We start from the raw sequence: 26,000 nt of genomic DNA on the forward strand, positions 1-26,000 counted from the left end.
GCCATCATGGGTCAGATATAAAGAGAATCAAGCTACCTCTATTCAAATCTGTCTTGTTAGCTGAAGTCTTGCTTGTTCGCTTACTGGGTAATCAACATCTCGGACTCTCGGAGTTGTTCAACTCTACAACTTTGGATTGCTCCATGTGACGTCGTTTGGGACCCGCATTCCGTTTACATTTTCTTTGTTGCTACTATGGGCTCATGGAGTAAAATCCTGGGCTTCCTGCACGGTGGGAATGAATCTAAGCGGCCGAAGTTCTTGGAGATAAGATCGGCGAGATGGTTTATTCTATTTACCGTCTCTTTTGCTGCATGCACGGTAAGTAGCCAGTTATTGCCCTGGAGAACTTGTGCTTACTGACTGATTACAGGATATCTTCATGTATGGACTGGTATGTGATAATTCGTTGCTGTTGCTACACATATAAGAATTGCTAGACTGATATTTGATGTAGATCGTGCCTGTTACGCCTACAGCCTTGGAGCGCAGAGTTGGTCTCGCGGAAAATAAAGGTACACTACCTCTTTTATTTCAACTTGACGTGATTTTACTAACTATCATTGCTCTTTATAGTTCAAACCTGGACATCAGTTCTCCTGGCATTGTACTCTGCAGCATTGCTTGCCTTTTCTCGTACGTCTCTCTTGCCATCCAGAGTACATCCTATGCTGACACCCATTCTAGCTATAATAGGTTATCTCGCTGATCGATCCGGGTCTCGAAGATGGCCGTTCCTCGTCGGTCTAGTCCTTCTAGCTGCCGCGACTGCATTACTTTGTGTTGGAACCAATATTGGTCTTTGGATTGCGGGCCGTCTGTTCCAAGGTGCCGCCGCAGCTGTCGTTTGGACTGTTGGCATCGCACTGCTGGTGGACACTGTTGGTAAAGAAGGCTTGGGGCAGGCTATTGGATATGTGTCTATGTCTCTAAGTATTGGCACACTAGCTGGTCCACTTCTAGGTGGTGTCCTCTACCAACATGGTGGATACTATTCTGTCTTTGGTCTTGCCTTTGGTTTGATCGGTGTCGATATCCTTCTACGGTTGGTGTTGATCGAGAAGAAACATGCTGCACGATGGCTCACGCCTGAGACAAGGCCATTATCGCCGGAGCAGAATGGCGGGGAAAAGACACCGACGGAGGCTGCATCCGAATCTTCAGTGATGGGGAATAGCTCACTATCTGACACGTCCGAAAAGAAGTCAACCAAGGCTCGAAGTCCCCTTGGACAGGCCATGACTCTGCTGAGCTCTCCTCGTCTGATTGTCTCGCTCTGGGGATACTTTATTGTGTCTTTGGTTTTGACCTCCTTCGACAGTGTCCTTCCTCTTTTCGTGCAGGAAACTTTCGGTTGGGAGCAGACGGGTCAAGGTCTCATCTTCATCCCGATGATGGTCCCCCATCTTACCGACCCCATAACCGGGTATATCATTGATAAATACCCACGTTCACCCCGTTATCTTGCCACGGGAGCATTCATCGGTGCTGTTCCGGTTGCCGTTCTCCTGCGACTAGTGACCGACAACACGATGCATCACAAGGTCATTCTTTGTGTTTTGTTAGCGTTACTCGGGCTGTGTCTGGCCGTTGCCATGCCGCCTCTTGTCACAGAGGTCTTCCATGCCGTCAAGGAAAAAGAAGACGAGTCACCCGATAGTTTTGGCCGTGGCGGTGCCATGGCGCTCGCATTCGGTGTGTCCAATATGGGCTTTGCGGCGGGCAGTCTGATCGGACCGTTCTTTGCAGGATTTATCCGGCAGGATGCTGGTTGGGGAACTATGGGATGGGCCATGGGTCTTATTACTGGTGTTTCTGCAATCCCGGTTTTGTTATTCATTGGAGGCTGGATTGGTAAGAAGCCGTCTCCTCCAACGGAACAAGATCAATCGATACCGGAGTAGCATGCATTGTTACTACAGCATTTTCTGTCCTTGACACAGTTACCAGCGTACTTCTCTCCTCATACTGTACATATAGTGATGACAAAATTAGATCTCTGCTCTATGGCAAACATTAATATTATGCATTTCTTATTGGTTGGACAAAGAAGAACCCCGCTTACACCGGGGAGAAAATATATGCCTTGATGCCTGATTATGATGCTGGGATGAAGAGGCGAAGAAATCAGTTAGCCAAGAGCAAAACGCCAGATAAATCAAGCAGACCCGGCAATTCTTTGCCAGTAAAAGTTCAGGCCCATTGAATATGCCTCTTAGCAATTTATTACCAAGAAACCTAAACTCCCAAACATTCCGTTCCAGGTCCTGCCGGGTGATAGAGTGGAGTAACTACTTGTACCTTTGTAGAAGCTACCCCACGAGGTGGATTCCCCACGATAAGCCCCACGACAGCCAAACTGGAAAAGTACGGGCGGAAATCACGCCGATTCTGGCGCCAGGCGGGCAGTTCGGGAATTGAAGAGGGTTGTATTAGCCGTGCCTCCCCAGGGTCGTTGTGTATACTAGCCTGGTACATACTTGCACGCTTCATACTTGTGACTCCTCCTTTCATTAATCACCATCATGTCGGCTCCAGAGATTCAACACAAGACTCTCAATGCCACTTTTAAGGGCCATGAGAGTGATGCCGAAGGTGTCCCCATTCACAAGTTCTTAGGAATTAAATATGCTAGCGTCCCGGCACGTTTCGAGAGGGCGATCGCGGTAGATAATTTTGCTGGCGCCGTTGTTGACGCTACAAAATATGGGTATGTTTATCCCTCGGTTACTTTGTCTCATATCCTGAATTGGGGTCTCTAACAGCATGATACAGGCCCAGATGTCCTCAGGTCGACGTGGATGTTCGTCACCTATTGCGCATCCCTGAAGACTTTGTCATTGCCCCGGAGGTCGAGGATGAATTCGAATGCTTGAATCTGGAGATTACTTGTCCCCCGGTGTCCTCGGAAACTAAGGCCCTCCCAGTACTTGTTTGGATCCATGGAGGCTCCCAAATTGTCACTTTTTGCTCTGCTCAATCGAAGATCTGTGGTATGTTCCCGAGTCGATCTTCATCGAAGCAAACACAGCAGCTAACAGGATAATGAAAAGACCCAACAAAGATCGTGACCGACTCCATCAAAGCAGGAAAGCCAATCATTTTTGTGTCAATCAACTATCGTCTCAATATTTTCAGCTTTGGAGACGGTAAAGAAAAGAACCTGGCTCTGAAGGATCAGCGACTTGGTATTGATTGGGTGCGAAAGAATATCGCGTCTTTCGGCGGTGATCCTGTGAGTAATTTTCTATCCTGACTACAGCTATCTTTACTAACTGAATCTAGGACAACATTACGCTCTCTGGTGAGAGCGCAGGCGCAATTTATACCCATGCCCACCTCATCACTGGACCCCCCGTGAAGCGGGCCGTCCTTGCATCGGGAACATTGTACCTGTCCTCTCCACTGCCCGTGGAGCGAGGCAACGGTCTCATTAAGGCACTCGAAACAAAGGTTCAAGAATTGGGCCAGCCTTCACTTCGAGAGTCATCCGTCCCAGTACTGATCCAGGCATTGAAAGACTGCAATGTCAACACAATGTGGATACAGGAAGAGCCTGAACTGGAGAATTGGGAGACTAGAATTGAGCAAGTGGATGAGCTCATGATTGGAGATACAGAATACGAGGTATGTCCAACGTCCTTGCACAAAGAATTTTCCCAATTTCAGCTGACAATTTCATAGTCCGTGATCTGGCGGAATGGCGTTGAGCTGTTGGATGGCGACTCTATCTCCGCGGCTTTCGACAACGAGAAGCAATGGGGTACCAAGCTGCGCAAACTATACCAAGTCGTGGCCGATCGTCCTACAGCTGCAAAGCTAGGCGCACTGGACCTTGTCAATGACGCTCGTTACACTTTGCCCGTCGAGCTCGTTTCCAATAAGCTACAAGCTGCAAACAAACGAGTCTACAAGTATGTTGTTGACCAGTCCAACCCGTGGCAGCCATCCAGCCGATCCCATCACGCGGTGGATCTTCTATTCCTCTTCGATGGGGTCGACCTGTCCTTCAACCCTGCCGCGCAGGCAGTCGGGCAGGAAATGCGCAATTGCTGGATTCAATTTGTTTCTGGTGAAGGCCCTTGGTCTGAAGAGCATCGCTATGCGTATGGACCTTTCGGCGAATGCAAGGAGATCAACGAGACGCAGTTTGCCGCACGACGACGAGTTGAGCACTGCAAAGTGCTTAAAGAGGCCGGCATTGGTAGCTACATGCCCATTATTGCTTCTTTGACTGCTGGGCGTATTAGCCTGCTCAATTAAATCATATAGACTTAGAAATTGATGTACATCAAATAGCCTCATCGTGAGTGTAGCAGTCTAAACACCCACTCTAGATGTATTTCCTCGGCTAGTCCGGATCTGCCTCCTATTTCCATACATAGTCCTGATCCTGATGGGTACAATTTCATGGCGAGCTGAATATGTACGTTGCAAACTTGCGATCCACCTTTAGATAACCCATGAATGCGACTGGGAATCGGCAGTTGTCAACACTGTTGATTCCCGCACCGCCCATTCCCGCCCATCTCCTCGCCCAAACGACGACCCCACCGACGCCTCCCAACTTGCAGGCGTTGCAAAGCAGTGGATCATACAAAGACCGACATCACAAGAACAGCAATATAGCGGCTGTCCTTTCCCTCTGTCCGTACCCCACGGACACATAGTTCCAGCGCCTCCGCCCGTTACTCAGGCCTGACTCATGTGGGGTCGCGAACCCAGTCTCTCGAATTGTCGAGCTGGCTGAGTTGTCCCCACCGCGCCCGCGGACGAATCGCGATCCACAGCCCGGGGAGGTCGGCAGAGCGACGTCCCTGCGAGATGCCGATTTGTATGGGAAAGTATGAGGACTAGGCGTGATGCTGGGACCCGAGGCAGGCCAGTCGCTCAGCTTGGCCCTTTTTGGGTGCTTTCCTGCGCTCAGCTGATGCTGGAAATACGGCGATGATGACGATTATCTGGTACTCGACCCGTGTGGATCGTGCAATGGGCGTCGAGAAGTCCTGGACGCCTGTTTCTTGGTCTTTTGTTCTCCGGGTGTCAAGGGGTACGACCCCACAACTTGAAGTATAAGGAGGGGTGTGTACCCCAGGATGTTAATCTGGGTTGTGAATACATTGGAAATATTGACCAGACTGCTAGCTTTGGACTCGGTTGTTCAACTGAACTATATCCATCCATCATGCCTTCCACTAGTGACCTTGCCGATCCCAAGGAGTATCAGAAGATCCTCCACTGGGCAGAGACACAACAGGACGGAGCGATTCCTTCCTTTGCTACGAGACGCAATGACCCTTATGAGGTAAATCGCTACACCATTCTACCTCCTCCTCCTCCTCCTCCTCGAGATTGAACATTCGCTAATGTCTTCCAGTACCAACCCGGGTTTGGAAACTCGTGAGTATAAACTGCTACATCCAGCGGTTCAATTAACTAATCTTGTATAGTTTCGAGTCAGAAGCAGTCCCTGGAACCATCCCACGGGGCCAGAACAGTCCTCGTAATGTCCGTTTCGGCCTCTATGCCGAACAGATCACTGCCACGGCATTCGTGGCCCCCAGACATGCGAACAAGAAGGCGTGGCTATACCGTGCTCGTCCTGCAGTCGCGCACCAGGGCTTTGTATGCAGTGCTCTATACCTATGCTGAAAAATGCTTCAAATGTACAAATAAAGCTAACAATTGTTCCAAGACCGACCTCCCAGATAACAAGGACACCGAGTCCAACTTTCTCCCTATGAACCCTCGCATTCACGTCTCACCCACCCAGCTCGCATGGCACCCCTTCGACATTCCCGAAAACGAGGAAGTCGATTTTGTCTCCGGTCTGAAGACTGTCGCCGGCTCGGGAGAGCCAACTCTGCGCGAGGGTCTAGCAACTCACGTCTACGTCGCTAATACCAGCATGAAGAAGAAGGCCTTTGTCAACTCGGATGGAGAGTTCCTCATCGTTCCACAGCAGGGCGCACTCGATATTCAGACCGAGTTTGGACCCCTGTTCGTACAACCCGGCGAGATCGTGGTTATCCAGCGTGGCTTGCGCTTCCGTGTGGAACTACCCGACGGGCCCTCGCGTGGTTATATCCTTGAAGTCTGGGGTACCTGCTTTGAACTGCCGGAGCTTGGACCCCTGGGTGCCAATGGTTTGGCTAATGCGCGGGACTTTTTGAGCCCCGTTGCTCAATATGAGATCGCCCAGGAGCCATGGGAGATTGTGTATAAGCTCGGTGGCAAGTTCTTTAAGAGTACGCAGAACCATAGTCCTTTCGACGTGGTCGCCTGGCATGGAAACTACGTATGTGCTATGTTTTGCAAGGGGCTGTTGAGTGGTTGCTAATCCCGCCTTAGGTCCCTTATAAATATGATCTCACCAAATTCGTCAATGTGGGCTCCATATCCGTTGATCACATTGACCCGTCTATTTTCTGTGTTCTTACAGCCAAGTCGCGCGACTTGACTGCGCCGTTGGCGGACTTGCTGACCTTCTCCCCGCGATGGGACGTTGCATCTCGTATGGTCCCCATTTCGAAAAACGAAATCAATTGAGTTCTAACACTTTTAATACAGACACCTACCGTCCTCCATACTACCATCGAAATGTTGCATCCGAATTGATGGGCCTTATCTACGGCGAGTACGGCGGTCGCTCCGAGGCCTTCAAGCCGGGCAGTGTTTCCTTTGAATGCGGAAGTATGTCATATCCCAGCACAAAACCAGGCTCGATGCCAATGTAACCGTGCATCATGCTAATCTTTGTCTCTTAGTGGTGCCCCATGGCGTGGCTTACGAAGAATTCAAGGCGGCAAGTGACCAGGCGCCACCCGTGATGCAAATTTCCGAGGCCTCGATCGCGATCATGTTCGAGTCCAGCCGGCCATTCACAATTACGGAATATGCCTGGAACAGTGATAAGAAGCATGAGCATGAACCCAAGATGTGGGATAGCCTGGTGGATAACTTCTCCAAGCATGCAAAGGAGGTGGAGGAGATTCTGGCAAAGAAGGCCAAGAACTTGTCTGTATGATTAAATAGTTGAATGGTAGGAGAAGGTTTATTGCGGAGCGAAGCGGAGCAATATATTGTCAAACTTGAGGCTTGATTCTATCTTGATAGATGAGTAAGTAGATTGGTTGGTAGATGAGTTGGTAGATTTACTACTACACCTCCTACCTAAGTGAGGCAACTACTCTGCTAGACCTACCTGGAACGGGTCCGTGGGCGCGCAGACAGCTTGTAGCCCTCAATGCGTCTGATTATCAGCAATTAGCCTATTGTCATTTGCATAAAGTTGTTGTTTGCACAATTTGAGGTTGATACCTTCTGTGTACTATGCAAACAAGAATTGCCTGGAACCGGGTTGATCGATCGTCCATTGAACTGCAATGACGCAGTTAGACATAAATTTGTAAATTTGTCCGGGCCCAAAGAGGAAGAGGAGCAAGGAAAAGCAAAAATTAGGCGAGCCGCTTTTTATTTTTTGTCTGCGCATCTTAAATACAGTCTGCTCGTTGGTATAGGGTCCAAATCTGATTTGATTCTCCCCGTCCAACTTTAACTCCGGATCCACTCGGTCAATCGGTGATTCGGCCTCCGGTTCCACCGGCGCGCGAACAAACGCCGACACCGACCCTGGAAGTATAACGTCCGCGCTGTGATTGGGTCTGATCGGAGATTTATTTCAAAATAGATACTCCGATCTTCAAAAAATCAGGGTAATATGACTCACGTGGTCGTATTTTTAATTATTTTCACTGCGTAGATGTAGAATGATGTAGTCGGAATAATACCTGTAGATTAAAATTCAACTTGAAATAGGAACAGAATAGTAGATAGGAATGCTGAAAGCTCTGCTATGGAAGCCTCTTAAGTGCTCTCGTCTATTGATCTATTTAATGATTTATGGTTAGAATTGTGGGTACCGCTATTCCAGATATGGGATATGTATGTACTGGCTCCTTTCAAACACGCGAGTTCAAGGCCACATGAAACTTGGAACCAGTCAAAGCTCAAGCCCCCGATCGATCAGCTTGGACCTGATTGCTCGAACGCTGTCTCGCACTCTTCGGCCTCCGCGACGGTCCATTCACGGACCCTTGCAGTCGGAAATGCCACGCTATCTGCACCCGACCGGCCTGGTATATAGTCCCTACATGTATCTCATAGGCTTCCAAGCCTTCCAAGCATCCTTTCTTTTCCAGAATCCATCGAACATTACGCTTCTTGAGAACCTATACGGTTCGATACCTTATACGGCTATACACTCTCTCGTCTTATACTCCTTATAGGACCCCTATACACCTTCCGATCTCAGTTTCCCTACCACCGTCAACATGGGAGGCCCCTACGCCCCCGTCATAGCCCAACTTGGCGGCCGACCAACGAAGAATGTCGACATACCAATCTGCTCCGTCTTCCTCGTCGCATTCCTCGGTTTCGGTATCTCCCACATGGTCCTTTTCCGCCGCAATCTCGCCCGAGGCCACAAATTCATCCCCTCCGCCGTGACATTCGGTTTCTGCATGTCCCGTGTCGTCGCCAACGTGATCCGTATAACATGGGCCTGTTATCCTAATAATGTGCGAATCGCAATTGCTGCGCAGATCTTCGTCGCGGCTGGTGTTTTGCTCCTGTTCATCTTGAACCTGCTATACGCGCAGCGCATGCTACGTGCTGCGTTACCGGCTCTTGGCTGGTCGCGCCCTGTCTCGTGGACGTTCAAGGCTCTCTATATTTTGGTGGTGATTTCGATTATTATGCTTATTACGGTTGTTATTCAGAGTATGTACACGCTTAATGCGAATACGCATCGCATCGATCGTGATATTCAACTCTACGGCGCGACATACTTTGCTATCGTCTCGTTCCTGCCGTTGCCTATCGTCTCGCTGGTAATGCTCTTCGCAGAGAAGGAGAAAGTTGACTCTTTTGGATCGGGATCATGGCGGACCAAGGGTCTCATCGTCTTCGTGGCTGGGACACTGTTGTGTCTCGGTGCTTCGTTCCGTGCTGGAACTAGCTGGATGGCACCGCATCCCATCTATGACCCGCCGTCATATATGCACAAGGCCTGCTTTTACGTCTTCGATTTTGGAATCGATATCTCGGTCGTCATCCTTTTCTTGTTCTCTCGTGTGGACAAGCGGTTCCATGTCCCGAATGGAAGCTCCAAGGTGCGACATTACCGTGGGAGTGATGGAGCTGAAAAGGGTAGCTCGGTCGAGCAGATCCAAAAAGATGAAACGCAGCGAGATATTGAGAGTAGCAGCAGCTAGCTATAGCGTTGCTGCGAAGTTTGAGAATAAGAAGGCGGTGCATATATGGTTATAGATACCCTCTGTTGGATAAATTGCATGTACAAGATAATTAATTAGAAGTCATGATAATGAACATTTCCCTCGGATCTACCTGTGCCTAGCTTTGTAGTACTCGATTTACATGCCCATGCAACGATAGCCGGAGATGGATGCACCAATCGCTTCCAAGTAAATTCACACAAGACGCTTAGCAAAGAAAGGTAGGCCAAAACGACACACGGCACTCCTAGTACGTGACGAGATAAACGATACGACAATGGCCCGCCCTTGCAGTTAGGCGCTCTCGAAATGTCTCGGGCTAAAGCTCAATTTGATTAGACATCTCCCAATTACAGAGTTGTTCGTGTTTCGTCCACAAACACCAGGCCCGAACGCAGAAGAAGGAATGTTTCAGATCTCGCAAAAGGGTCTTTTATTTTCATGATTGGTATCAACAGACGGCCAGGCACAACACCATACAAGATTAATTCGGCAGCGAGAGCCTTGTTCGAATGCATTTTCCTCCCTCCGCTAACCCAGTAGCTTTCTGAAGGACAACAATGAAATCTATCACAGGAAATAGTCGGGTGTACGCCTCGATACCATGGGTTCTCCCGCTCGGGGGCAAGGGTCAAATTGTAGACTAAAAGAGGCACCGGTCAGCAATCTGCCCAGCAATGGCAAACGGGTAGTAAACAGGGATAACTCACAATGTGTACTTAAGATGCTCGTCAATCTCCATAATAGCGGCCTGGTTGCCGCAGCGGTAACAATAGTTGGGGGCTGTAGTAAAAGGTGGGTTAGCTATCTGATCCCAACAAGAAGCTCAACAAAGCTTCTACCCCCGCTTCCAACATGCACGCCGAGACATACCTGAGAAGATTGTCACCACATTCCGATCCTGCGACCAGTTATATCCTTCCATCACCAGTTGGTGTGCTCGTGCAACCAGAGTCAAGCCGTTGTTGTGGTTGAAGGCTTCCGAAATGTCCTGTCCGAATGTGTATCCCGCACCTCGGGGAGAGATTCCCCAGCCGCAACGATCATCAGGATCGCTCCAGAGCAGATCGCACATGGGACCCTCATGCGGGACTTCCTGGATACGATCAAGGGATCGGATGTTGTCGAGAGTGTCGATGGACGGGCTCAGTCCACCGTGCAGACAGAAGATCTGGTTTTCAATAAGAGCGGTGAGGGGGAGGTAGTCGAAGAGGTCGGTGAAGTATTTCCACACGTTGGCGTTGCCGTATTTGCGAAGACACTCGTCGTAGAAACCGTAGACCTGAGTGATCTGACGGGATTCGTGGTTACCACGAAGGATGGTAATACGCTGGGGGTAGCGAATCTTGAGGCAGACCAGAAGAGTCACGGTCTCGACGGAATAGTAACCACGGTCGACATAATCACCTGTAGCAATACAAGATTTTCCCATTAGAATGTGTTGTTGTTTGGGGGGTGGGCATCCAGCTAACAGCACGAAAGCTTGGCCCCACTAGCTCCCCCGACCGACCGAGAGGAAAGCTACGCCGACTTACCCATGAAGAGGTAGTTTGTATCCGGATTGGGACCACCGATACGGAAGAGCTCCATTAGATCGTGGAATTGACCGTGTATATCACCGCAGACCGTCACTGGGCATTTCTATGGTGGAGTCGTCAGCGGCGCTGCTAGGTGGGCTGGCGAAACCTCCGACCGGAGTGGACAATCACAATAAACATACCACTGGCTGCACATTCGACTCCTCCTGCAATACCTCCCGTGCCTGAAATGCAGAAAATTCGTCAATTCCCGAAGCTCTGTGATGTGTCCAGCGAATAAACCCACCCGATCGCACAGCCGCCGCACATCTTCCTCCGCTAGTTGCTTGCACGTCATCAAACTCTCGATCCAGCCATCCAAAGTGGGTATGGAGCCAGGGTCGCTCGTCGGCGAGAGGTTGTGTGGTTCGGGCGACCGCGCGGTATCGATTTCCATGTTGTTGTCCATGGTGGGCACAGCTGGCGTAAACAGGGAGGAGGGGCCAGCTGGGGGGTGGAGGGGCGGTCTCGTGGGAAATAGGCACCGAGTTTTCGTCCAGGAATCGTAAAAGCGAGGACTAAAGGGGGGGGGAAGATCGAAGGGAAAGCAATTCAAGCAAGACACGGATTTTTGCCGGGATCAACTCCAGGAATCAGGGATGAGGGGGGGTGGAGTGGATGGGGAAGGACAGAGCAGGAAAGGGAGAAGAGATGGGAGTTGCGGGAAGGTCAGGTTTGGCAAGTTTGGAGGTGAGTTTGCGCCACACACGGCCTGCGCCACACTTGCGGGCTGCTATTCATGCGCCACACAGAACTATACTGAGAACGGAGCACGTCATATCTATTGATTTGAGAATCACCGAGTGGAAAAGGGCAGTTGTCAAATTTAATGAGAAGACAACTACTTAAATTCTTATAGCACCATATCCCTTTCAATATAAAGACCAATTGGCCAATTCCAGTCAACAAGCGAGCTATCCCAGAATTACGTAAGGAGGCTCAGCCCTGGCAACTAACTAGTTAACTAGTTAACGGGTATCATATATTTCAAGAACTGTCGAATAGCGCTCCAAACAAAAATTTGGAACACTCAAGCAGACCAGTCTCAAGGAAAAATTATATCTTCTGTTTACAACTCTAATGATACCATTTTGTATAATAAATAAAACATAATGATCAATTTCACCATCAAAATTGTCTATCTTAAGCATTGAGGGCAAAGAATGCTGTCGGCAGCTTCTCCAAAGTCCACTGAATCATAAAAGCCTCCCAGTCAACAGGCTTAACTTCTGGGTAGTGGGAATTATCCAGCTCAGTACCCACAAAAGTCTGGCCATTGATCCAGTAGTAGTAAAAGAACCTATGAAAATAATGGTTAGTCCAATCCTTATCTTTCAAAGGGAAGAAAGGAACCTACATCGACATGTAACTGAAGACATCATTGGGGTTCTTCCGGCAAAGCTCATGCATTGTCTTGAAAAGGTCATCCAGGGAACCGCGACTTTCAAGGGTTGGCTTGACTCCAAAGTTCTTTTCAAATGACTGCGCAATCTCCCGAATAGTCGCACGTCCACCAAGGACTATTTATGACCAGTTAGCGGAGGTTAGAGCAAGAAAATGTTGGTTGGGAGAACTTGCATCGGACAATTCCAGTTGCCTTGGGATCCAGAGTAACTGCAGCAGTAAACTCAGCCGCATTATCATAGGTAGTTCCCTCCATCACCTCATCACCGTTACCCCAATACCGGAAAGTATTAGTGCTCGGGTCAAAGATGTTGAAGAAAGGACTGAAAATTGGCTCCATGAATCCGCCAATGAGGATATGCACGCCTTGGACCTTCTTTGTCTCTAGATAAGCCTTGACATGAATCATGGGATCCTTGGGGAACAACTCGCCAAGCTTCAGCTTGGTATAGTCCAATGCCCAATCACTAGCAACGTAGCGGGGCACATTGCACTCCTCACACGCGTCGATCAAGGCTTTTTGACCGTCAACCATCAACTTATCATCACCGAGATAACAGCATACAATCACATCACAGCCATTGACAAAGTTGCGAATAGCATCATGGTCGAATGCGTCACCTTTGATGAGGGTCACTTGAGTTGAGGAGGCGATGGCATCCGAGACCTTGCTCGGGTTGCGACAATAGCCGCGGATAGCGACATCGGGGTGCTTCAAGATATGAGATGCGAGTCTTTTCGCAAATTTGCCAGTGATACCAGCAATACCAACGGTGAAAGTCATCTCGGGGAGTCGATACTTGGATGTATAGAGTGATGAGAGGGTGTGTGTGGAGGCAGAGTGTTTCTCAGCGGAGGCATGGCAATTGACTTATATACCGCGGAGAACGAAATATTCGAAAAAAAAAAAACCGTATTCATGGTGTGAATATAGAGTTTGTCTCTGCAACAAACGGTGACTGGCTTCCGCTGAATCATCTCGGGCGGTAAATTAAGCCCGATGCCGCCACTCTCCGACTTCAGTGACCAACACCAAACACTATTTTGATCCCGAAGACGATTCCACTATGTTGATGACAGGCACATCGGGACCAAGTGCCTCGAATATCACCGAAATCTCAACACAAACTCGCAGTTGTCAAAAGTGCAATCAGCGGAAAACGCGCTGCAGCAAGACTCGGCCATGCACTAGCTGTGTCAAGCTAGGGATAGAATGCATCTTTCCACCCCCAGGCCGTGCACCACGGAGGAAAAAACGGGCATTGAAAGCGGAGCTTGTCTCCAAAGTCAAGTCCCTTGAACAGAAAGTCCGGGAGCTTGAAGATGAAAGAAATTCTCCCCAGTCGGATCCTGGTGTACATGAGGAGCCCTCATCTATCGAGTCCAATGCTCGACCTTCGGTAGCCCGGACCCAACAGGCGAGTCGTCCACCGGTCTTAGCTCGAGATGAATTAGAAGGCAGATTTGGCAAGCTCGTAGTAGAGGAGGGCTCTAGTCGATACGTGAGTCATGAGGCACTTGCTAGCTTCCGAACCGAGGTGAGTATCATCAAGTTGTCTGCTTCGAGCTTGGCTGATAGTATGGCAAGATTAGCACACAAAGTAAGCCTGGCGCTTCAGCATCATCAGAGCCTCATGATCTTAGATCATCTGAAGGAAACAATTCAAATTCGTTTTTGTTCGGATACCGAGCTTTGGCCCACTCACTACGCGACCTATATCCAACGCCGCTCGCCAGCCAGGCGTTGTGGGCTGCGTACGAGAAGAATGTCGCACCACTGATATTGATCCTTCACAAGCCCACAATTAGAAATCTGGTCAGAAAGGCTGCAACAAACGGAGAGTTTCTCGACGCAACCTCCGACGCGCTTGTATTCGCTGTCTACTTCGCAGCCGTCATGAGCATGAAGCCCGACGAATGCCAGGTCCAATTGGGGGTGGATCGCCAATATGCAATACAACACTACCGCTTCGCAGCTGAGCAGGCCCTATCAAGAGCTGATTTCCTACATGCACGCTGTCTATCAGTTCTGCAAGCCGCTGTTCTTTTTCTGATTGTCGCGTGGCGATGCGACGATGTGCGTTTTGTCTGGGCTATGACGGCCTTGGTTTACAGACTCGCGCAAGGGCTGGGCTTGCACCGCGACGGTGAAAAACTCGGACTAGGTCCTTTTGAAACGGAAATACGGCGACGGCTCTGGTGGTACATATACTTGCTTGATTCGCAAACTTCCGAGCACCAAGCAATGAGCCCGCAGATCTATGAAGGAACCTACGACACCGAGTTTCCGCTCAACATCAACGATGACGATCTATCTCCAGAGGCAACTGATAGGTTTAAAGGCAGAGATGGCTTTACCGAAATGACATTTTGTTTGATTAGATGTGAGATCAATGTGCGATATCGCCGCATCCTGAAAGGCAGCATGCCAGGCCTTGGGCCTACACGACGATCTGTCGAGGATATAACTCACGCACTGACGGATATGAGCACATTCATTGAGAACAAGCGCCTGCAACTCTGTGATCTAAGCGTTCCAATTCAATGGGTCGCTGCTACCGTAACACGAATCGCTTTAGCTCGATCATGGCTAGTAGCCCACCTTTCCCTCATTGGATCTGACGACTTGAGCTCGGATCTATGGCAGCAACGCCGTGAGTTACTCTTCCAAACAGCCATCGAGGTCCTCGAATTCACCCATTTACTCGAAAGTAGCGATGAAACAGCTCACTGGTCCTGGATGTTCGAGATGTATCGGCAATGGCATGCATTTGCCTTTGTTCTGTCTGAGCTTTGCGTGCGCCCATCTCAAGAGACCGATCGTGCATGGATGATTGCAAACTTGATGTTCCAGCGGTGGCAGCAGGATGGGCCACCACAGGGATGGGTGCTTTGGAAGCCACTATCTCGACTTATGCAACGCGTCACTGTCAAGCGTGCCGGCGAAATAGTTACAGATAGTGCTTATCAGTCGCTGGTGTCTTTCCCGGCTGATTCTACTCATATTTCTTCGATCTGGACCTCTCGACAGGAGCAAACAAATAGCGAAAGTTCATTCGACCCCGGATCAGACACCTTGGCGATTGAAATTTATAGAGATATCACTCGTGATATGAGTGTTGGATCAGATCAGCATTGAGTACATTAGGGAGGGGGAGGAAGAAGATAGAGAGAGGGTATAAAATAAGACTATCCTCTCTATAAATCAAACCCTCGACTTCGTATTCCATATATACTTCTTTATAACACTCCATCACTATCCCTCCAGTCTAGCTTTACTCGTACAGATACTTCCACGGCTGGTACCATACTTTAGTTGAGATCTCCGGGACCTCGTTAGCGATGACTTCAGGTAAGCCAGAGTATAGGTCCACCTCCATGGCAGGGCGCACCCACGGTTCCGAGCGAGCCACAAAAAAACGATGACCAAAGTAGAAGGCGAAAAATATCGGGATGCCGATGTAGGATGTCAAAAAGGTGGAGACATTCCAGTGGCCATGTAGGAAAACGGCGTATCCATTTAAAAGAAGAAACACGGAAAAGAAAACCCCACAGATGTATGCCATGTACGGCTGGAATCGTGAACGATAAGGCATGTCCGTGATTCCCTGAGCAATAGTCGCCTTGCGAAAGCGCAGATAAGTAATACAGATGCAGATCCAGCTCTGGAAAGCACCTGTATTGATGAGGTTGACAAACCAGTTAAAGACCGTCACTCCTGCGCTGGAGAGATTAAGATAGGCAAGAAGGCAAAAAGCAATGCAGACTCCAACAGCATTGTATGGGATTCCGCTTTTGGTGCATCTCTGGAAAGCCTTCGGTGCGCAACCTGCCACAGATAGCGAGTACAGGGCCCGGGTCGCAAGGTAGAGATACGAGTTGCCCCCCGAAAGCGCGGAGGTCAGTATAATGGCGTTAATAATCGAATCAAGCACTTTGATGCCGGCGTTGTGAGCTGCGATGGCCCAGGGAGAAGCACCTGCACCGGACCCGCCTCCAAGGAGCCGAGCCTCATCGCTTGAAACTATCAGGCTAACCGCAAATGCCCCGAGCACATAGAATGTAACCAGACGAATGAAGTACCGCATCCCGGCTTTGGGGAGATTCTGGCGAGGGTTCTGCATCTCTCCTCCTGTAATGACCAAGACTTCCGGGGCGAAGGCGAAAGCGAAAATCGAGAAACAAATGACAGAGACAAAAGCACCGAGTCGACCCGCATTCCCAGCCACAAGGTATGCCTTCACTGGTCCTGGGTGCTTCCAATAGTGAAAGCCCAGAAGTTCGTGGTTTGGACCACCGCCAAAGACTAGCACAACGGCCATGAACAGCAAGCCTATTATACCAATAACTTTGATCGACGCAAACCAGAACTCGGCCTCGCCATACACCTTTACAGGGAAGCAATTGAGAAGAACAATGATCACCATAAAGACTGTGATCCAGACGGCGACGGGTACATGACTACCCCAATATTCGACGACCACGGTGGCCGCGGTGATTTCGGCCGGCACAGTGATGGCGAATACATAGAAATACACCCACCCCAGGGCAAAGCCCAAGCTAGTCGAGTGGAATCGGTGGGCATAATAGGAGACGGAGGATCCTGGCACGGGTAGGTATGAGGACATTTCGGTCGTTGCCGTTATAATGCCAAACACCAACACAGTGAGAATGCAATATGCCAGTACCAAGAAGACAGGACCGCCCATATGAAGAGCTTGACCAATTCCAACGAATAGGCCAGTTCCAATTGTCCCACCTAACGCGATCATTTGGGCATGACGAGACTTGAGCCCCCGTTGAGTAGTAACTCGATGGATGGCGTGGCCGTCGCCTTGATCCTCGAGACAGGAAGGGTTCTCCTCTCGATCTCCCATCTTCTCATTTTTCGATTCCATTGTAACAAGAAAACAAGAAAAAGAATTGATTGACTTGAAGAAATATTCAAACATGGCTCGGCATATGAGCTCGGAAGGGAGAATTTAAAAGAATTGCCCCCGACGCCCTTTTGTATATGCCGTTATCTAATTACACTTTCACGGAGGATACCCCAGATCTACAGCGAACTCTACTTGCCTAGGCCCTGAGAGTCACGACGTAGCGGGGTTAGAAGGCTATTGGATGATAGTAAGGCTGATGCGAGCCGGGTCGGAAGCACTTGCTCGCTGACGAGTCAGAATAACGGTAGCTCTCGGACATCGTAATCTGATTGGTCGAGATATGCCGTTCGGATGTGAGGATATAGTGAAATGAAGTTTGTTCCTATCGCTGGTTTGCAATCCGTCAAGGGAATTACCTACTAACCGGCGAATGGACTGTAGAGTTCAAGTCAAACTCAAACTATAGTTTCGGTGGAAAGAATAGTACGAAAACTAGAATCCCCGCAAAATTGAATTTGACAGTATACAAGTAAACGGCAACTTGTTCCGATAAACATGCGACGGGAACTCGTGGAGGTTGCGAGGCGAACTAGGGACCAAAGAACGGGAAGCTCTTCCGCTACCGAGGGATTGTCCAATAACTATGTAAAGACCGTCGCTATAGACTACTTCTCCTAACAAAAATTGCACAAACTTCTGCACTTCTCAGAATGGAAGTTGGCATTATTGGCTCGGGCATCATTGGTCTTTTGTCAGCCTTGACCCTCACGGACGCTGGCTACAAAGCCACTATCATCGCGCGCGATTTACCAGGCGATGAAACCCAGGACTGGGCAAGTCCTTGGTGAGGCCATTATAATTTCATTTCCAAGTTATTATCTGATGCTAATTATGCTATAATGTTCCAGGGCTGGGGTATCCATCTATCCTCACCCAGACGCTGGTGGCAATTCCCTCCAAACGGAGAATTTCAAATACTTCTGGACATTAGCACATAGAGACCCTACAAGTGGAGTTCAAGTAAGTCTACTGATGTCCCTTTTATAGGCTTTTGAAATGTTTATGCTTAACCTATGTAGGTATTGAAGGCTACCGAATACTACGATGATAGAGAAGATGATTCAAGTATTTGGTATAAAACCGTTGTGCCACGCTACCGCCGAATTCTTGACAACGAGCTACCAAAGGGAGCCAAAGTTGGCTTCACATACACCTCCATGACAGTAAATCCAACATTTTTCCTGCCGTGGATCAAGAAGATACTCGAAGGCCGCGGCGTAAGATTCATTCGGAAGACGCTAAGCTCTATTGAAGAAGCGAGAAAAATCACCGGCTCTAGAGTTATCGTGCACGCATCGGGTCTAGGGGCATTCTCACTTGCTGGTGATAAGGATGTGGAGGCTATTCGTGGGCAGACAATGTTCATTAAAACGGATTTTGATCAGTTGATGATGCATCAAGGCTCTCACTATACGTATGTGATCCCTCGGATGTTCACGAATGGCGCAATCATCGGTGGTGTGAGCCAGCCGGGTAATTCAGACCGTAGTGTGGACGAAGACCTACGCTCTGATATCCTCCGGCGTGTTAAGACGCTTACGAATGGGGCCCTTGACCAGGCTAGTTTGGAGGATGTACAGAAGGACATTGTCGCTTTCCGGCCTGGGAGGAAGGGAGGATATCGCTTGGAAGCAGAGGGCGAAACAGTGCATGCGTACGGATTTGGGAGCCTCGGCTATATTTTCAGTTACGGGGTGGCCTTGAAAGTTCGAGAGCTAGTTGAATCGTTGGTGAAGGAGGATCGAGGCAAAATGAGTCGCCTCTAACGCTTTTTGTCATCATAGATAAGGATGAGTAGTGAGGAAATAGTGGGCAGCTTTCGCCGCGAGTATGAATATTCATCGCACCAAAAGCAATATAAAAGCAGTTCATTGACTGAAAAATATGGAGGGACTGTGTTATAGTGGTGCTCTGAACAGGTCACCAGTGCAAATGCGGCTAATTTATTAACATAGTCCAGTTCCCCCAAGTCTCGCAGATTTCAGCAGTTGTCGTATTGTATCCGGTACCACTGACTATTCTCTATTCATTCTAATGTCAGTCCTATTTTTATATTGGAATAACGAGGATGATGAAGATTAACAGATGACCTTAAATCAAACCATTTTTCTATAACCTTAGTAGAAAGAGTTCAGGCTGGGTGGAAATGAAGCAAGAGATTTACCTAATCGAAATACACCCAAAACCTCAAGGAATCAAGGGTAACAGAAAGGAATAACCCGTAATTCTCACGCTGTTTGTAGTAATCTAAGTACAATTTCTATCAATATTTATGCATAACGAATGTAGCTTAATAGACATCAAAGTTCCTTTCGCTGGAATTTTTATACGATTCATATCTGATGTTTATTTGCACGCTTGCCGTGCCGGCTCTATAGGAGCGTTAAAGGAGAGCCATTAGATAATAAGCAAAGAAGTCTTTTTGAGAATCCTCACGGATACGAAAATGCAAATTGGCTCGTCGCTAATATTGTCAGTCAAGAAATTTCGACTAACTACACCCCATTGGCTCTCGGGACAGCCGGCACTGGCACCTTTGATACGTGCCAAGAATCACCAACTCTGAATCCCTCTGGGAAAGGATCTGTGGGATCAAGGACAACCTGCTGGAAACTCGTAATCCAAGCGCTGCCTTTGACTCGCGGTAGCACTGCCTCATATTCTCCCACTTTGGTCACCCCTCTGATCGAACCAATAAACTCCGTTCCAATAATACTGGTGTGCCGGAATGGCTCCTCCACAGACAGCTGCTTCCTAGCGTATAGCTGAGCCATACGAGCACAGGTACCAGTTCCGCAGGGGCTGCGATCCAAGCGACCGGGTGATACCACGACGGTATTCTGTGCCTTCTTTCCATCCGCACTATCTTCTAGAGGCGCAGTGAAAGCTAAGTTGGTCACACCATGAGTACGTGGATTTTCGGGGTGGACAGGGTGAACCGTTGCTTGAACAGCGCGCTTGATTCGCTCGCCGTATTCAACAATTCGCTGACCATCATCAGGATCCATTTTGAGGTCTGTTTGAGCTATGTCAACGATAGCGTACATCATACCTCCCCAAGCAATGTCGCAAAGTATTTTACCAAGGCCAGGAACATCAACTTCCAGGTCGAGATGGAATACGAATGCAGGGACATTGTCGAAGCTAACGCTTTTACATTTACCCGCCACGCACTCAGCTATGACTGGTACTAATCCGGCAGCAGTATCAAGGGTGAGATCAGTCACTGGTTCCTGCATCTTCACCATGCCCGTTTCGAGCAACGCAGTGGTCGTGCAGATCGTATTCGAACCAGACATAGGAACGTACTCTTCACTTTCCATGATGAGGAAGCCTGCATCGGCGCGAGGGTCACAAGGCGGGAGGATAAGGTTCACGTTGCGTGAAGGCCTGCCGCGTGGCTCGTTGAGCAGTAATAGGCGTAGCTCGTCAGCTTTGGTCCAGAAGTGCATCATTTTGTCGAACATTGTCTTTCCAGGAACATCGAGAACGCCTCCGACAATCACATCTCCTATTTCACCGGCGGAGTGGACGCTGATGATATGGATGGTGCGGCTTGAGAGAACCATAATGTCTATCTAATGCGGTGAGGTGAATTGAATGGTAATGATGGCCTAGATTCTGCGTGGCAATGTGTGTTGATTTATACTCACTGACTTCCAAAAGACCACCTTTCCAGTCCGGTATTGGCTTCTCCTAATATTAAGTTCCTTCACGCAAGTGATCCCTCGGGTTCGACGAAGTAGGCAGGTAGTCCCGCGTATCTCCCTGTTGACTGTTGCGCGTCCATGATTATTTGTTACCATCTAGACATTTAATCATGAAATCCGACGTCAACGCTTACTCGACATATACTCAATGCTAATCTCTTGAGAGAATTGTCTGTGACAATGTGAAAATCGCGGCGTTTGGTTTTATTAGAGAGGTCTATTGGACACCAGGTACGCTGCGAATTCTAATTGGCTGGCATTTCTTTGTGTATTTGGATCAATGCATTTCTATTGGTTTATTGCCTCGGGTGTAGTTCAATGATTGGCTGGATAGTTTAGGTACTGTATATCTCCAAAGGACGAGGCAAGTCCTTCCGATCAACCCACCTGATCTGAGATGTCCACCACGGCCTCTCGCGGCCACTGCCCCTCTGGCATCAAGAGTGTCAGTTTACCGGGCGCAAGTCCCAGAGGAATCACCATGGGCAATTCAAATACTTCAGGATTACGAACTCGCCGACGGGCCCGTCGGTCGCATTCTCTTGGGGGCTGCAAGACATGCCGCCGCCGACACGTCAAATGCGATCAGCGTCGGCCGACCTGTCAGAAGTGTCAGGCATTAGGCGTCGCGTGCGAGGGATTCTCTGAGGACATTAATTGGATGCCTGCCAGGCATCAGAAGTACACCCACACAACGGAAGAAACATTTATTCGTACGACGAGGCGCCACTTATATACAGGTGAGACCCTTGAATGGTAGGGGAGATTCTAGTTGGTCTATCAAGCAGTTAAGTCGTGTCCTAGAACAATCCAGGCTCTCCATGAACACTGCCTTAGGCGCAGGCTTGGTTTCAGGATCTATTGATGCATCATTAGAGGAGATCGAGGTGCGACTGAATGATCCCGAGCACACTTCGCAAGATGAAGTTCGGGTCGGCCCCTTCGCAGTACTTAACATCTCTCTTGGTTCTTGCAAGTTGCATAGCACCCAGACGGAATCTACTGTGGAGGCACAAAATGTGCCTGATAATACCAATTTCCCCACCAGCGATATGCTTCCGGGAGTCAGCAGTTTCTCGTCGGTGGTAGATCCTCTCTCTTCTTTGGACGATACTCTACACTTTTCAGACCTGTTTGGTTTCAATTCCGACCTTCTCGGGATCATGTTTGAAAATCTCCCTGAAACGGCAGATTGCCTGTATCCTGAATGCTTTCCTCTCCTGCCTATTTCCGAGACCTCGGCAAGCAATCCAGCATTAGTCCAAGATGGGACTGTAACGTTCACAGGTCAGGCAGATTGCACTCAACAGACTGACATGGATGCAACCATATCGCGACAGGACACTCAAAATACTCCAGTATTGCAATTGGAATCGTCACTTGATTTGTTGGCAGATGCGCCGTTCTTGCTGAAGAATTTTCGGGAGAACGTGATTCCTCTAATGACACTCATCCCCCTTGGCAAAAAGACTCCATGGGAAATAGTGAGCCTACCAGCTGCCATGTTGACTCTGGGTGAGTTGACGATTTTCAAGTCTGAAGATATCAGTCACGCTCGTCGAGCTCATTTTCACGTTCTCCTGGCCCTTTCCGCCATGCACCTGACATTGAATACTTCCCGTGAAGCAGTAGCCTCGACTGAGCACTGGATGCAAATCGCTGGGGAAAATCACCGTCAAGCCAAGGTCCATATGCAAATGTCACTCCGGGAAGAGATCAGCGGGTTGAAAAAGGCAAAGGACAAGGATCAATTCATGGCAAGTTGTGCAATGGCCGAGTTTGCAGTAAGCAGTTCATCATTTCTAGTGAGCTGATCACAGTGCTGAGTTTTTCAAGATTTTCTCCGGGCTTTTCGTTGATGCAAGATGTCACCTGCTCGACGCAGAACGGCTTCTGCGTCTCCGTGGACTGGCGAAACCTAGAACATCCCGCAAGATGCGTCTGCTTCTGAACGTATATACATGGCTCCGCATAATGGGGGAGAGCACATACGTCCTCCACGACTACCGGCCCTCAGATTCATTGATAGAAGCACTCAATAGCCATTATCGACCTGGCGGACCAAGGACAGTGAACAACTCCTATAATTTGAACCAAGAGGACCACCGATTAGACGACTTTCTTCACTTCACCCCCTGGGACTCTGACAGTGACCTGGATATTGATGAACCAAAAGACCGTGAAATGGACATTCCCGATATCCACTTACAAGATTCACGCAAGTCATCCGAGAGCCTTTACAAACAGGTCTATGGCATTCCGGAGACTTGGCTTAGTCTGGTCTCACAAACAACACGACTGGCCAACGTTATGGAGACCATAAGGGTAGCTCCAATCACAGATTGGCAGAACTGCCAGAAGATCCGGAATGCTCTACACCAACGAAGTGTCCGTCTCGAGAACGTTATAAACTCTTTCAATCTCAAAAGTCTCCAGGCCAGCGAACCTAATCGGCCAGAAGGTCCAAGAGAACTGTATGGATTAATGCTACAAGCCCTCTGCGCCGCTCTGGTCGTCTTTTTCTACCGACGAATTCGCAATGTTCATCCCGCGATTTTGAAGGATCAAGTGGACACCGTGGTTACGACTCTTCTGGCGTTTGATGCCGCGCTTTCACCGAGTGATAGCAAGGGGTCTGGCACATTATGGCCATTATTTGTGGCTGGTTGTGAGGCAATAACTGACCGACAGCGCATCGCTGTATTGAAATTACTGGAAAAGGGAGAAATAAGACAAGGGATTGCACCGTTCACTACCGCCAAGGATATCATGACTGAGCTATGGAGAAAACAGGATGTCCATTTAGCTACCAATCAAGGCGAGTCTGTTCCCACTTGGATTGATGTAGTGCGCGAGCGGCAGATTTGGCCTACGTTTTGTTGAATCATACTCGTAATTTATAGGATATGAGTGTTGGGTTAGTTCGTTCGCGGATCTGTCAGGTAGTAACCCGATTTGCCAGCATCACTAAGAAAGTAGAGACAAGAAAACTAGCGGGGGAGGGAGGGGAAGAGATAGAGTAAGAGTGGGAAATAATAACATCCTCTCTATGAATCGAACCCCCGACCTTCACGTTCCCTATATACTTCACCAAAATGCTCCACCGCGATCCCACGATGCCGAAGTACATACCCTCCGAGACCACACCCACTAAATAACCACCCTCTACACTATCATAATACCTTTAAAATATTATATTTTAGTAGTATATTTTAGATATAGAATAGAAGATATAAGAGGGATCTATCTATTAAATAAAGAAAAATAAAAATAAAAGAAGAAATCGGCGAGCGGGGGGATTAGCCGCTCGCCTACTCTCCCCTTAGGGTGTGCCCGGTCATCCGTGGAGCGATGCTCGACATCGGATACCAGTCAACCATATTTCCCCTCAATTTTCCTTCACAGGGGCACACCCTTGGCCAACCAGGTGGCGCTAAACTAGCTGACCAACTAGGCCATGAGGGGGGGAGATTACCTGGAATAACTGGAAGTTGGTGATAACCCTGAATTAAGGTCCGACTTGCCTTTTCGGTCAGGTTTATTATTTTGCTTCATACCATACTGTATGTATGTACGTACCTTAACTCCACAATATCCAGAGCTGACATACTTTTTAACCTTTTACCTTTTGGTTCGCTGTGGGTCCGAGTGCCCACTGTACCGAGGATATGACGTTGCTTATCAAGCCCGCGCTTCGGCGTTGATCTCGTTGCCGAACCCAAAATCTCACGCCTGCATGTAGTCAGCGAACTCGCTTTTAATAATTCCCGGGTTTTCTTGGTAGTGCTTCTAATCTCGCGTATTCGCTCTTATTCTCCTTGGTCAGCGAGTGCCGAAAATGCCAAAGCTGAATAATAAGTATAACTCACATTCTTGCGGGGGAGCATACATTAAATAAATATGATCTAATTTCGAGACTCTGGCCATCATCACCCCAACAATCATCTCAGTCTACCGACCTAGACAGAACAACTTCTTGCTTAAATCGGATTCCTGATCCTCTTCACTCTCATACAATGCCCGCAATTCTCATCACTGGGGCCACCGGTAAACAAGGTGGTGCTCTTATCAAAAACCTCGTTCAGAAGAACTCCCCGTTCCAGATCCTCGCCGTTACTCGCAACACCGAGTCGCCCTCTGCGCAAAAGCTCCTCAAGGAGTCGCAGAATATCAAGCTTGTACAGGGTGACTTGGATAATCCAAGCGAGATCTTCAAAAATGCCCAGGAACAGATTTCGGAGCCAATTTGGGGTGTATTCAGCGTTCAGGTATGAATAGCCTCGTCCCCATTCTATCCAGTGATATCCTCCAGTCACAGAATACTAATCCAATTACCATTATAACAGGTCGCCATCGGAAACAAATCCCCCGAAGATGTCCAAGGCAAAGCCCTAATCGACGAAGCTCTCAAAAACGGCGTCAAGCACTTCGTTTATACCTCCGTCGATCGTCACGGCGAAAAGTCCATCCAAAACCCAACTAACATCCCCCACTTCATCAACAAGCATCGCATCGAGAAACACCTCATCGAAAACACACAAGACGGTCAAATGGATTGGACGATTCTCCGCCCGACCGCTTTCTACGACAATCTCACACCAGACTTTATGGGCAAGGTCTTTGCGACGTCCTTCAAGACGTCGCTGAAGGGGAAGCCGTTGCAAATGGTCGGGTGTAGTGATATCGGCGCGGTCGCGGCGGAAGTTTTCCTCAATGCGCGGGATTACAAGGGTCGTGCGATTTCGTTGGCCGGTGATGACTTGACGTTTGAGCAGTTTGCGCAGATCTTCAAGGAGAAGACTGGTCAGGATATTCCGACTACGTTTGGCTTTGTTGTTGCTGGTATGTTGGCTCTGGTTAAGGACTTTGGGAACATGTTCAGGTGGTTCCATGATGAAGGGTATGGGGCGGATATTGAGGAGGTGAAGAAGATTCATCCTGGGTTGAAGGACTTTGGGACTTGGTTGGAGACGGAGAGCAAGTTTGAGAAGAAGTAAACTGGGATTGATACGGAGCGATGGGAATGTTAGAGGGACACGGATGATATGAAATAATTAGATTTAGATTTAATGT

At 48.8% G+C, this 26,000-nt stretch overlaps 12 protein-coding genes across 12 annotated transcripts; 8 read left to right on the forward strand and 4 right to left on the reverse strand.

Annotated features, from left to right (window-relative positions):
* Positions 1–195: 195 nt before the first annotated feature.
* On the forward strand, positions 196–1,904 carry N7496_007496 (MFS transporter; the record flags this gene model as incomplete). Its single annotated transcript, XM_056700425.1, has 5 exons — positions 196–321; positions 374–394; positions 458–515; positions 577–636; positions 688–1,904. 5 exons carry the CDS (start codon positions 196–198, stop codon positions 1,902–1,904), a joined length of 1,482 nt encoding a protein of 493 aa, XP_056555838.1.
* A 621-nt stretch (positions 1,905–2,525) lies between these two features.
* Positions 2,526–4,263, forward strand: N7496_007497 (uncharacterized protein; the record flags this gene model as incomplete). The annotated part of the gene is made up of 5 exons (XM_056700426.1): positions 2,526–2,710; positions 2,776–2,993; positions 3,054–3,235; positions 3,286–3,627; positions 3,685–4,263. 5 exons carry the CDS (start codon positions 2,526–2,528, stop codon positions 4,261–4,263), a joined length of 1,506 nt encoding a protein of 501 aa, XP_056555839.1.
* Positions 4,264–5,185: 922 nt separating this feature from the next.
* N7496_007498 (putative homogentisate 1,2-dioxygenase) lies at positions 5,186–6,982 on the forward strand (the record flags this gene model as incomplete). The annotated part of the gene is made up of 7 exons (XM_056700427.1): positions 5,186–5,305; positions 5,378–5,400; positions 5,451–5,625; positions 5,696–6,298; positions 6,352–6,514; positions 6,571–6,693; positions 6,768–6,982. Coding segments are annotated over 7 exons (1,422 nt in total), but the record flags the coding sequence as incomplete, so codon positions are not given.
* A 1,351-nt stretch (positions 6,983–8,333) lies between these two features.
* N7496_007499 (uncharacterized protein) lies at positions 8,334–9,275 on the forward strand (the record flags this gene model as incomplete). The annotated part of the gene is made up of 1 exon (XM_056700428.1): positions 8,334–9,275. The coding sequence occupies one exon, from the start codon at positions 8,334–8,336 to the stop codon at positions 9,273–9,275; it is 942 nt and encodes a 313-aa protein (XP_056555841.1).
* Positions 9,276–9,866: 591 nt separating this feature from the next.
* On the reverse strand, positions 9,867–11,282 carry N7496_007500 (serine/threonine-protein phosphatase; the record flags this gene model as incomplete). Its single annotated transcript, XM_056700429.1, has 6 exons — positions 9,867–9,939; positions 10,007–10,079; positions 10,170–10,703; positions 10,832–10,937; positions 11,017–11,058; positions 11,121–11,282. 6 exons carry the CDS (start codon positions 11,280–11,282, stop codon positions 9,867–9,869), a joined length of 990 nt encoding a protein of 329 aa, XP_056555842.1.
* Positions 11,283–12,016: 734 nt separating this feature from the next.
* On the reverse strand, positions 12,017–13,061 carry N7496_007501 (NmrA-like family protein; the record flags this gene model as incomplete). The annotated part of the gene is made up of 3 exons (XM_056700430.1): positions 12,017–12,173; positions 12,231–12,393; positions 12,452–13,061. The coding sequence occupies 3 exons, from the start codon at positions 13,059–13,061 to the stop codon at positions 12,017–12,019; spliced, it is 930 nt and encodes a 309-aa protein (XP_056555843.1).
* A 283-nt stretch (positions 13,062–13,344) lies between these two features.
* Positions 13,345–15,322, forward strand: N7496_007502 (C6 transcription factor; the record flags this gene model as incomplete). The annotated part of the gene is made up of 3 exons (XM_056700431.1): positions 13,345–13,815; positions 13,857–15,237; positions 15,309–15,322. The coding sequence occupies 3 exons, from the start codon at positions 13,345–13,347 to the stop codon at positions 15,320–15,322; spliced, it is 1,866 nt and encodes a 621-aa protein (XP_056555844.1).
* Positions 15,323–15,552: 230 nt separating this feature from the next.
* N7496_007503 (uncharacterized protein) lies at positions 15,553–17,175 on the reverse strand (the record flags this gene model as incomplete). Its single annotated transcript, XM_056700432.1, has 1 exon — positions 15,553–17,175. One exon carries the CDS (start codon positions 17,173–17,175, stop codon positions 15,553–15,555), a length of 1,623 nt encoding a protein of 540 aa, XP_056555845.1.
* Positions 17,176–17,867: 692 nt separating this feature from the next.
* On the forward strand, positions 17,868–18,983 carry N7496_007504 (FAD-dependent oxidoreductase; the record flags this gene model as incomplete). The annotated part of the gene is made up of 3 exons (XM_056700433.1): positions 17,868–18,001; positions 18,066–18,177; positions 18,237–18,983. The coding sequence occupies 3 exons, from the start codon at positions 17,868–17,870 to the stop codon at positions 18,981–18,983; spliced, it is 993 nt and encodes a 330-aa protein (XP_056555846.1).
* A 729-nt stretch (positions 18,984–19,712) lies between these two features.
* On the reverse strand, positions 19,713–20,786 carry N7496_007505 (proline racemase family protein; the record flags this gene model as incomplete). Its single annotated transcript, XM_056700434.1, has 1 exon — positions 19,713–20,786. The coding sequence occupies one exon, from the start codon at positions 20,784–20,786 to the stop codon at positions 19,713–19,715; it is 1,074 nt and encodes a 357-aa protein (XP_056555847.1).
* Positions 20,787–21,748: 962 nt separating this feature from the next.
* Positions 21,749–23,810, forward strand: N7496_007506 (fungal specific transcription factor domain-containing protein; the record flags this gene model as incomplete). Its single annotated transcript, XM_056700435.1, has 2 exons — positions 21,749–22,711; positions 22,764–23,810. The coding sequence occupies 2 exons, from the start codon at positions 21,749–21,751 to the stop codon at positions 23,808–23,810; spliced, it is 2,010 nt and encodes a 669-aa protein (XP_056555848.1).
* Positions 23,811–24,943: 1,133 nt separating this feature from the next.
* Positions 24,944–25,924, forward strand: N7496_007507 (uncharacterized protein; the record flags this gene model as incomplete). The annotated part of the gene is made up of 2 exons (XM_056700436.1): positions 24,944–25,195; positions 25,274–25,924. The coding sequence occupies 2 exons, from the start codon at positions 24,944–24,946 to the stop codon at positions 25,922–25,924; spliced, it is 903 nt and encodes a 300-aa protein (XP_056555849.1).
* Between the last annotated feature and the right edge of the window lie 76 nt (positions 25,925–26,000).

Source organism: Penicillium cataractarum (assembly GCF_028827025.1).
Source record: "Penicillium cataractarum strain IBT 29864 chromosome Unknown utg000005l, whole genome shotgun sequence".
Taxonomy (NCBI): domain Eukaryota; kingdom Fungi; phylum Ascomycota; class Eurotiomycetes; order Eurotiales; family Aspergillaceae; genus Penicillium; species Penicillium cataractarum.